The sequence below is a fragment of the Panthera uncia genome (assembly GCF_023721935.1).
Source record: "Panthera uncia isolate 11264 chromosome C1 unlocalized genomic scaffold, Puncia_PCG_1.0 HiC_scaffold_4, whole genome shotgun sequence".
Lineage (NCBI taxonomy): Eukaryota > Metazoa > Chordata > Mammalia > Carnivora > Felidae > Panthera > Panthera uncia.
The window spans coordinates 97,282,517-97,293,252 of NW_026057585.1; the positions used below are offsets into that span (position 1 = coordinate 97,282,517).

At 49.1% G+C, this 10,736-nt stretch overlaps 1 protein-coding gene across 4 annotated transcripts; it reads right to left on the reverse strand.

The window, feature by feature from the left end:
• Window positions 1-345: 345 nt before the first annotated feature.
• Window positions 346-10,445, reverse strand: CENPS (centromere protein S). Of its 4 annotated transcripts, none has more exons than XM_049618144.1 (6): window positions 9,919-10,445; window positions 7,188-7,311; window positions 6,289-6,322; window positions 2,767-2,833; window positions 2,415-2,492; window positions 346-774 (listed from the first exon to the last, which is right to left on the reverse strand). In XM_049618144.1, the coding sequence occupies exons 1-6, from the start codon at window positions 9,967-9,969 to the stop codon at window positions 625-627; spliced, it is 504 nt and encodes a 167-aa protein (XP_049474101.1). In that variant the 5' UTR covers window positions 9,970-10,445; the 3' UTR covers window positions 346-624. The 4 variants fall into 4 exon arrangements, with proteins under 4 accessions (XP_049474101.1, XP_049474099.1, XP_049474103.1 ...); XM_049618142.1 differs by lacking the exon at window positions 9,919-10,445 and adding an exon at window positions 9,545-9,750; XM_049618146.1 differs by lacking the exon at window positions 2,415-2,492 and having other exon boundaries at window positions 9,919-10,434.
• Window positions 10,446-10,736: the final 291 nt, after the last annotated feature.

The following is a 10,736-nucleotide window of genomic DNA, read 5'->3' on the forward strand; positions in this document are numbered from 1 at the left end:
GAGGACCAGCCCTCACAGACTGATCCAGAGCACGACACACGGAAGTGTTTGGGAAGAGCCCAGGTTTTCCTCTCCAGCAAAACTTCCGGCCCACAGAACCATAGTTCAATTACAAAATAACCCAGAGAAAAGCTGCATCAGTGTGTTCTGGAGAAAATCATCTGTAAAAAGTAACGCAGACAATTTCCAAATATCACATTTACCTTGTGGTCACAAGTGACCCAGGTTTAAAAGCTATATTGGTGGTCAAAAGGACTAAACAAATAGAGCTGTATTCATCTTTCAGGGACTGTCAGCCTGAAAAATGACAAAGAATAACATTTTTGCTTGAAAAAATGGACTACATTTAAGCTGCTGACACAATTTTATTAGCAATAGATACAGCTTCCAATCTTTGCCACTCAAACCCTCCCGTGTTAGTGGAGGGTGAGAGACGGGAGTATTTCGCTGGAGAGTTTCCGGTCTCTTTGACACCAGCTTTGGCAGCCAATGACTCTGAGAAAGCAGCCCAGCAAGCCTCTTAGCCTTTTTATTTTAATCTCTACTGACCCCTTGGAAAACCCCTTTGTGGCAACGCAAGCTCTTGGCAACCTCCCTGCTGAAGGCTGCCTTTGCCAGCGACAGCTACAGACTCGAATTGTCCTTTTTTGCTGCTGCAGCCTCTGCTGGCTCCACTGGTTTTTGGTTTTCTTCCTCTAATTTCTTCTTCTTTTTTGCTCTTTGTTCTGAGTTAAACTGTGCAAGCTCTTCGCTTTTCTCTGTGATGTATTTTAGCTGGGAGGAAGGAAGGAAGGAAGGAAGGAAGGAAGGAAGGAAGGAAGGAAGGAAGGGGAAGGGAGGAAGGAGGAGGAAGGAAGGAGGAAGGGGGGAGGGAGGAAGAAATACATTATCTGGTTGTGCCATTTTATAAGTCTGGGGGAGGCAGTGGGAATCTACATCCCTCCCAACCACTCCCACCCTAAGAATCTGGGTGGAAAAGCCCGGGTTACATTCCTTAGAGTGAAAGCCTGGGTTACATTCCTAGAGTGAAACAAGCCTAGGTTACATTCCTTCCATTTTTTCTGGAAGAAGTAATCAACTAGAAAAATCAACCGATTGCTGCCCATACTCCTACCAAACAGGTAGGAAGGAGCTCCTTGAATAATCAGAAGAGTTAAAATGTGGAACTTGGGGCGCCTGAGTAGCTCAGTCAGTTGAGCGTCCAACTCTTGATTTCGGCTCAGGTCATGATCTCACGGTTGTGGGATTGAGCCCCTCCGCTCAGCCCAGAGCCTGCTTCGGATTCTCTCTCTCTCTCCCCTTCTGCCCCTCTCCACCCCAAAATAAATAAACAAACATTAAAAAAAAAAAAAGTGGAACTTGCAGAAGGCACGCCAGTCCTAAATATACTCTACACCAACTCCAGTACAGCCAACACCCCCCTAAACGTAGCCAACTAACATTACTGAGTGCTACTATGCACCAGATAGTAGGGGCAGAAGGTGCAGAAAGAACACGGGGTCCCTGCCCTCCGGGAGCATTTCGTCACATGCCTAAATTTAGCTGTAACCCTGTCAGATGAAATAAAAAATTAAGAGTCCAAAATAAAAATAATATTTGCAGGTAAACAAATGTGCAATAAACAGATAACGTCCCAATTAATATTCTAAGGTGACTGGCACTGACCAGTCCTTTGCAAAAGGTAGAAACTGCCCACTGAAACAGACCACGAACAGCTCTGACCCGCACCGAATTTACAGACAGAGAGGAGCGTCTTTGCCACTGACACGCAGCACCGCCAGTCACCTTAGCTATTTTCCTTAGGGATCGCATCATCTTTAACCTTGACTTAAACTTTAAAGAGAGAATATTAGAAGAGCAGAGGGGGAAAAGAGAGCCGGGTAGAAACAGCGCTAGATCCTGGGCCAGAAGGTTAGGGCTCAGCTATCAACCAGAGAGCTTTGTTTTCAGCTCTGGGAAGTTACTGAACTCCAGCTGCCTCCCCTGTAAAACCGGGCTAATAAATCCTGTTCTTAAAGACCCTCAGAGGGTGGTTGTGAGGTTTAAATAATACATGTAAAATAACATCTATAAAAGTCCCCTGTACACTGTCAACTGCTATACAAACTCACTCGACAACTACTTGCCGAGCACCTGCTGTGCGCCAGGCTCTATTCTAGGCACGGCAGATGGAGCAGAGATAAAAACCCCCGCCCTGGTGGAGCTCACAGTAAAGTATTTTTACTGCGGGAATTAAACTAGGTCATAAAACCTCACAGATGCCCTGGATCTGCCCCGGGCCACTGGCCTGGGATGATCACAGCATCACCTGTAAAATGAGGGCCTGGTCGAGATGACTTCTAGATTTCTTTGAAAAGACAGACAACGTGCTCAGTTTTCTGCCCGTCCCAGCTGTACGGACACTCCTTCCATACCTGGCCCATCAGACTTGCGGGCACCGTAATGGAACTGTCTCCATACACTCTAGCCTGGGGTCTGTCTCTGACATCATGCTGTAAATGAAAGGCAGGGCCAAAGTTTTGAGATGTTACGAAAAAGGCAAATTATGAAACCCAGAGAGTGCTGATTAGAAAATTCCAAATTGGCTTAGCGAGATCCATCATGAGGAAAGAGAGACTATAAATTACGGGCAGGCCTGAATGGTTCAACCATCTCTCGTTTTTCATGCAAGGTGCCCTGGGGAATCGCTTCATGGCTGCAAGTGATTAATTGGGAATAATGTATTCTGATGGGAAAGGGGAGTGAGGAAAGAAATCCATCTCTCACCAGTGAATTACTCCTCCTGGCTAAGAGCTTCACATCTTCCGTGTTAATTGTGCTTCTTTTTGCGTGTCTGTAGAAAGGGCAGGAACAATTCACCAAAATGTTTAGTATCATTTCAAGTTTTGATGAAACCCAAAAGTTCATGGTCAGAGTCCAAACCAGCAAGGATCTCTAAGTAGCCCATCTTTTTAAATTAAATGCATTAAGCAACCATGACATAAAAACGAGTGAACTGACTTAGCCAAGACACCAATTAAATAAAGAGACTAAGGAAAACAGAAGCCCATCTGTCCACCTCCGCCTGAGGCCCCGGGTGCCTGAGCAGGGACTTGCTTGAGCACCACGGTCACAGTGAACACCACAGAAAGAGCAAGCAGCACATATGTGCACACTTTCAGTGGAAAGAGAAAACGGCACAGTCTCACGACACAAAGATTGCCTACTTCTAAATAGACACTAAGTAGAAGAACAAAGAAAAGGTACAAGTTCCCGAGGCTCTTCTCCAAGGGTGAAATCACAGGAAAAAGCTCACACGGATGTCCCCTAATACCCCACTCCCCACCAGGGAGGTACCGCGCTCCCCCCACGATAGCCTGGCTAGAACAAAGAACATCCTGTCAACTGGAGTCTGTGTCTTGCTCACAACTTGGACTCCAATTCTCATTCCAGTCCTCGTATCTTGGCTTCAACAGGTAAAGCGGATAGGTCTGATAAGCTCCAGTCAATAACCTACTGCTCTGGTTACACCCCTTCTTGCCATTTCTAACTTCCTCCAAAAATAAGGAGAAAGTGAGTACACAGGAACAAGTAGGCGCGTGTCCCGAACAACGAGCACACGCAGCGTCCTCACTGGGTACCCGCGCTGCTAACGATAAACTCACACGGAAATTCTACTCTGTATCTGGCCGAACCCCCCATCCTGCTAAATGTGCAAACATCAAGCGTCATCTCATCACGGCCGCCTCTGCCGACGGTGTCACTCCAGGAGACGACCTCTAGTTAGCGGGCCGCAAGCACCAGGACGCCAACCCCCCCCCCCCCACTACTCCGCCAGTTAGCTGGCACCACCTGAAAGTTACCACTTCCCTAAATGGGTTGGGGGGTGGGGGCAGGTATATCCGATGGCGGCCGCTTCACATCAGAGACTCTCCTAAATCAAACCTCTGACTCCAGAAAACTACTCCAGAGAAGATTACAAAGCGACGTTTCATATGACACTTTTAGCGACACGGGTTGTAAAGACTATTCCCAAAGTCTTCCTAGAATTTATTCACTGTCCAGTATCTATCTTCTTCAAGATGTTACATCTTTAACACATTGACAATATGAGGTGACTAGAGATTGCAAAACTAAATAAAGGAAACTCACAACTTAAATTGTGAGATAACTTGCCAAAGTTTACAGGCAAACTATTTCAAATGTAGGCACTATTTTCTCAGAGAAACAATGTTACAAATACCGCTTAAGTTCCCAGCCAGCCTATTTAGACTACTTAGGCTGGCCTGAAACAGACCCTTTGACTCTGTGGTGCTCACAGTTCTAGAAGACAGTGGCCACGGGGAAAATACAAAGCCACAGGATAAACGAAGCTAACCTTCTGGGAATATCAATTTCATCCCATGATAAACTTTAAAACAGGATTTTTTTTTTTTTTATGACGGCAAACTGAAACATTATGAAGATCAGTGTGAAATTAAGACAAAGGCCGAGTCTTCAAAGAAAATCTGCACTTGCGTCGGCTCAGGATTCAGAGGGTGGCGGGAGCGTGCAGCATGCTGTGGGACACTCTCAGAGACGCGGAAGGTGAGGCACCTCCTGGTCAGTACGTCTCTGCCGCGCTCACTTAGACAAGAACAGCGTGAGAGCCTTTACCCAGACCCCTCGATTTACATGATGTCCTTCCCTGGGGAGCTCCCGGTCTAAGTGACAAACACAACACTCTCCCCCCCTTCACCAAGTACCCAGCAAAAGAAAATCAACCTCTTTTTTTTTTTTTTTTTTTTTTTTAAAGCATGGTTAGAGTTAGGGAGTCCTTCCCCTGACATTTTTTTATTAAGAGTTTATTTTTAAGCTTATTATTAAGAGCCACCAGCATGGGGCTTCGAGCTTACAACCCCGAGATCAAGAGTCACCCTCTCCACCAGGGAGCCAGCCAGGCACCCCGAAAATCAACCTCTTGATGCAATGATAAAAACACAGAGTGCCTGAAAGCTCAATGTACTACAATGCTAAATATTTCCAATTTCGTTTTTATGTCTAGTATTTTATAGAAGCATCTAAAAACGTTCGTGGTCTTTTCCCACAGGGAACACAGAAATGGCAAGAAAAGTCACAACGGGGGGCCGCGCTACGGGCATCTACCAGAGAGAGGTCAGAGGAGCCAATAAACACCCTACTATGCACAGGACAGTCCCCACCACAACCCAGAATGATCTGGTGCAAATTGTCAACGGTGCTGAGGCAGAGAAACCCTACTCTCTATCGATAATCTTCATGTTCAAATTAAATACTCATTTGCTTACTTATTTACATTTTTGTGCCACCCTTTGTAATAAAAAGAAGTTGTATTTAAAAAAAAAAAAAGGAAAGAAATGGCAAGGAAAGGTGATAAATGGGTGTCACAGGAGACGAGGGGGCTGCGGGCGGGGGATGGGAGATAATGGGCGCCATGAAAGGGGCCACCACCCGTATTAACAAAGAATAAACCACATGAGCTATGACTATTCCATAATATGATCTTAGCCCTGTTGGCCAAGCCGAAGATGCTAAGCGGTTTTTAGGGACTCCTACACGTAGGGATGGGAAAGATTTAGAGTCTGCCCTCCAAGAACCTACTGCTTTAATTCATTCAAAATATTCACCCGAGCAACACAGAGCTAACGGGAGCAAGGTGAAAAGCGCCGGGTACGGAAGAGGCTGGCACCAACTCAGAAGTGCTAGCAAATTAGAAAGCTCTAGCCCTTTCCGGCCTCAGTCATTCAAACTGCTTCATAAAAGCAATTCCTCGCCAATTGTTTTCAATTACCTGAGGTCCTAATTGAAGAGATGAGCGTAAATCACCTGTAAAAGCTAAAGCTTACCAGCTGAGAGCAAATCACCCGCTTTTCAGGGAGCGGATGTCTCGCTGGTGACAAAGGCGGTGAATGCCAGGCTGACGGGGTGGGTGTCGGGCGCCGTGGTCCCCCGCGCACCGTCCCGCGGAAGCGTTCTGCAAAGCACACACACCCTGCACATTCACCGTCCGGGGCTGCACTGCACATCTTTGTAGCCACCAAATGAACGGCTCTGGTTCTTGCACAAAAAGTGCTTGGAAGACATAACCAAAAAAAGGCCAAATCAAGTCTGAATGGACGTGATTAAAGCGGATGTGATATTCTTGCAGAATCATGACTAGAGATGAGCCTCCAGAAAATCCACACGCACACACAGACTGCATACAGCTCGCCTGAAACACAGCAGCAGGTGGAGAGTACAAATGGCGTGTAAATGCACACACAGCATCAGAGAACCGGCCTCTTTACCCACCTTGCAAACATTTCGAGGTCTTTGGCGAAGTTTTCTGCAAGAGAAAAAGATGTGCTTTAGCTACCCTGATCTCAATCTTATTTCAGAAGGAGGGAAAGTGGAACTTCGGGACGTTTGGCACAGTGACTAATGCCACAAGCCCTTTAAAAGGCGAGAGGAGGCATTTCCGGAGCCTTTAGCAGTTTTATTCGTTGTGGCCTCCTTGTCATAATTGGGGTATTGTGGCTACACCCTTCCTTCCGTGAAACTGGCCCTTAATCTTAAATTTGGCCACAAGTTAGGGCTTGAGAGGACATTAATTTTCTCTAACGTCAAGCAGATACCAATGTCATAAGCCCGGCTGTCAAATAAACCATGGCACGGTGGACATAAAAATGTTATAAAGTAGGGGCGCCTGGGTGGCGCAGTCGGTTAAGCGTCCGACTTCAGCCGGGTCACGATCTCGTGGTCCGTGGGTTCGAGCCCCGCGTCGGGCTCTGGGCTGACGGCTCGGAGCCTGGAGCCTGTTTCCGATTCTGTGTCTCCCTCTCTCTCTGCCCCTCCCCCGTTCATGCTCTGTCTCTCTCTGTCCCCAAAATAAATAAAAAACGTTGAAAAAAAAATTAAAAAAAAAAAATGTTATAAAGCAATGAGGTAGAAAATTGAATGTCTAACGTTCCAGGCAGTTTAAAAAATAAAACAAAGGTGTTAATACCCAGTGTTAGGTAACAGGAAAAAAAAAAGTTCTTTTCATAAAATATCTGAATTTTACGGCAAAGAACTGTCTCACGAACAATGCCTGATGATCACGTTCTCCATCTGTTGGGATGACAAGCCAGGGCACCCCCCCACACGTCTCTCCCAGGCAAAAGCAACTTCTGGGATGCCTCTACACCTACAGGAAGGCCATGGCTTCCTACCGCACTGCCGGAAAGTCAGCTCCGAGATGGCCGCAATGGTTTGTTTGCTGAACCGAATCTCTCTGTCCGACGCAACTTCCTCGCAAAGGCACCCAACGGTGTAGTGAACGGCTGCTTTTAGCCTCTGAAGCGAAAATCAAAATACTTCATGGGTAAGGCTGCAAAGAAGAGCTTTGCACATCTTGGAAAGTTAAGACCAAGGAGAGGGTCTGCTGCGCTTCCCTCCTTCAGCACTTTCCATAATGGCTGAGTGACTTTTCAAGTGTACTAATAAATTAATGAGGCCCTCTGGAGTGTGGCTTGTAGAAACATTACTTCCTAGTTAATGGTTATGATTTAGGTCAAGTAAAGATAAGGAATTACAATGGCAGGTCAGTGGGGAGAAAAGTCGGACTCGCACTTGCAAAGTATCTGCCTGACTTGACTCGGGGAGTCCACGAACAGGGACCACGTTCCTACTGAGTAAAGGCCCATGCCAGCTGTTTGAGGAACAACGGAAAACCAGACAGGGGTTAATCAAGCGAAAAAGGAGGCGGTGCCATCCCCCTGCGGCCAGTCTCTGCCAGCCCCGGGCCTGCGTGTGACAAAAGACAAACGCTCAGGACTGGCTGGGAAAGGCCTGTGCGGGCACGTCTGAGCCTCCTTTGATTTGTTGGCTTGCTGGCCCACCTCGCCAGGACCCTCACTGCTCCTTAGCAGCCCTTTTAGATACTGAGTAACATATCTTTCCCATGCAGAGGAGCAAAGAAGCAAAACAAAGTTAAGCCAAGATCTCAGTCTCATGTCAGCAAACTTCTTGAGCCCCTAGGTGTGCTCCTCTATGGTGGAGACAGAACTGAACTGGACATGGGGACAGCTGAAGCCAAGACAGCATCAACCCTACCAGCAAGTGTTCACAGTTGAGACAAGATGAGGAGGAACCGCAGAAACACAGGTCGAGGACCGAGGACCCGGGTAGAGGCCAGGCAGATAAGCAAGGGCAACTACCTTCCTTAGTTTCAGAGGTCACAAGACTAGGAAGTGGAGGCCTTTGGCAGGAGACAAAGGGACCATCACCCGGGGAGGGATAAAGACCTTCCCAGGTCATCTTTTTTAGGTATGCGTGAGGCAGGGGAGGTTCGGGGAACAGGACAGGAAGCCTTCCGAACATTCCAGGAAGTTTTTTAATGTCTCTCCTCCTTCTGTACGCCTCTTGGATGGGGCCAACTGCCTTCTGCAATGCTGCACACGCTAACCCACTAGACCCTAAATTCCTCAAGGGCACGACCCTGTCCGTTTTGTTCACTACCATCCACCTACCTAGTGCCAAGAACAGCTGGTTCAATGAATGGTGGGATCTTCAACCTGCTCACCAATTTCTCAGCCCAGCTCTGCAGCCTTACTCATCTCGTCAGCACGCAGAACCAGCCTCTGGTTCTTTATTGGGCACTGAGAACCAGCCTCTATACTCGGGGCTGAGAATACAAAAATGGAAAGGCCAGCTCCCTTCTCAAAGACTTTATCTCCTGCTACACCTTTGCCATCAATGGACTCTTCAAAACCATCAATGTCAGGAAAAAGAGGATGGAGAACCAACCCGTCCAGGGAAGATCAGAGCCAGGATTACTAAATGCACTTTATGTTCCTTGACTGGATCCTGGGTGAAATAAAAAAAGACCACTAGAAAAAAAAAACAAAAAACAAAAAACTGCTTTGGAACACCGGGAACATAAAGGTGGACCGAACATTACATAATAGGATTTTATCCGTATTAAATTTGCTGAGTGTGATCATTGAGATTATGCAGAATACCCCTGTGGTCGGGAGAGCATACTATAAAGTATTAAAACTTACAGGGAAAGGGTCAAGGTATCTGTGATTATATCTCAAATGAGTCAGAAAAAAAAGAGAGCAAAGGAGCAAACACGGCCAAGTGCTAACAACTGGTGAATCCAGGTGGGGAGCATACGGCTGCAGAGTGGACTATTCTCGCCAACTTTTCCTGAAATCTTACACTTCTCAAAATAAAGGCAGGCGGTGGGTAAAACAGCTGAAGTGTAACACTGGCAGGAGGGAACTCCCGCGCCCTGAGCTCCTTCGAGTCTCTTGAGTGCCCCCTCTTTGAGGATACCGCCCTGGTTCTGGCTTCTTATCTCTTTGGGGCTTTACGGTTGGTTCCCGCGACCCTGCCCCATCGTACTAACTCCCGGGCCGATTAGAGGAAGGGCCGCCCCTGGGAGGGGGTTACTGTTACTCTGTTATTCTGCAAACAGGAAAGCGGGGCTCGCGCAGCGCCGAAGCGACCCTCGGGCTGCGGAGGCGGGACCGGAACCCACTCGGGAAAGATGGGCTCCGGGACGGCGCGGCCCGCGTCGCACCCAGGTTCGCAGGCCGTCTCCGCGTCTGCAGGACGGAGCGCGCAGGTCACGGCGGCCACGTGCCGGGCATCGGGCTACGTGCTTGGCCTGAATCCCCTCCAAATGCTCACACCCCATCTTCACAACACCCCTGAGAAGGGAGACTGCGGCTGTCCTAGGCAAGAAGGCTGCCGCGCGACTCGGACCCGCGTTACCGAGGATACCGCCTCCCAGCACCCCCCGCGGCAGCCCAGCTGGCGCAGGCGCACGCGGCCCGAGCGCGCCCTTCGCCCCGGGGGACGCGCCCCGAGAAGCGCCAGGCCTCGGGGCCTTTCCCTCTCCAGCAGCTCGACGCCGTCCTCCCGCAGCCTGGCCGGGACCCGGCTTTCCTGTACCTGTTGGTAGGAGAATCGCTGCTGCTCCTCGGCCGCCTCGTCCTCCTCCATCTCACCGGGCCGACCCAGGCAGGCGTGCCAGGGCAGTAGGAGGCGGCGGCCGGGAGGAGCCCGTCGGATTTCCCGCCGCGGCGCCCGGAGACGGACCGCGCGAGGGGACAAAGCGCGAAGTTCCACGCCGCCGTGTGCGCGCGCCCCCTGGCGGCCGCTCTGGGAACGGTCCGCAGCGGTCCGAGCTCCCGCCTCGAGGCGCGGGGGGACCTGGCGGTCCAGGTCCCCTGGCTCCGCTCGGCTCTGCGCCTGGCTCGCGGCTCACGCGAACCCTTGAAAAGAACGCTTGTGTGTAGGGACAGCGTTGTCGGGCGGCACTCTTTACTGTGAGTTACGTGGGGCCGTAAGCTCCGTAGACCTTGCAGAATCCACCAACGTTCTCTAACTGTGTCACCAACAGTAGTGTCACCGAGTCAGACGCAGGCGAATGCTGGATTGCTGTCCATTCAGCATCGCAGTGAGTAGGTGACACAGCCGAGGCTAAGGCACTCATCAGCAGTGCAAGTGTCCCCGATTAAAAAAAAAAAATGTTTTTTTTTTTCTTAAGTAATGTCTATACCCAGCATGGGGCTCTAACTCAGGATGCCGCAAGGGTCAAGAGTTGCGTGCTCCACGACTGAGCCAGCCAGATGCCCCAGGGCCCCCAATTTTTATGTATGTATGTATGTATGTATGTATGTATGTATGTATTTACTTCTTTATGAGAGAGAGAGGGAGAGAGACAGGCAAAGAGAAAGAGCGAGAATCCCAAGCAGTCTCTGCACTAT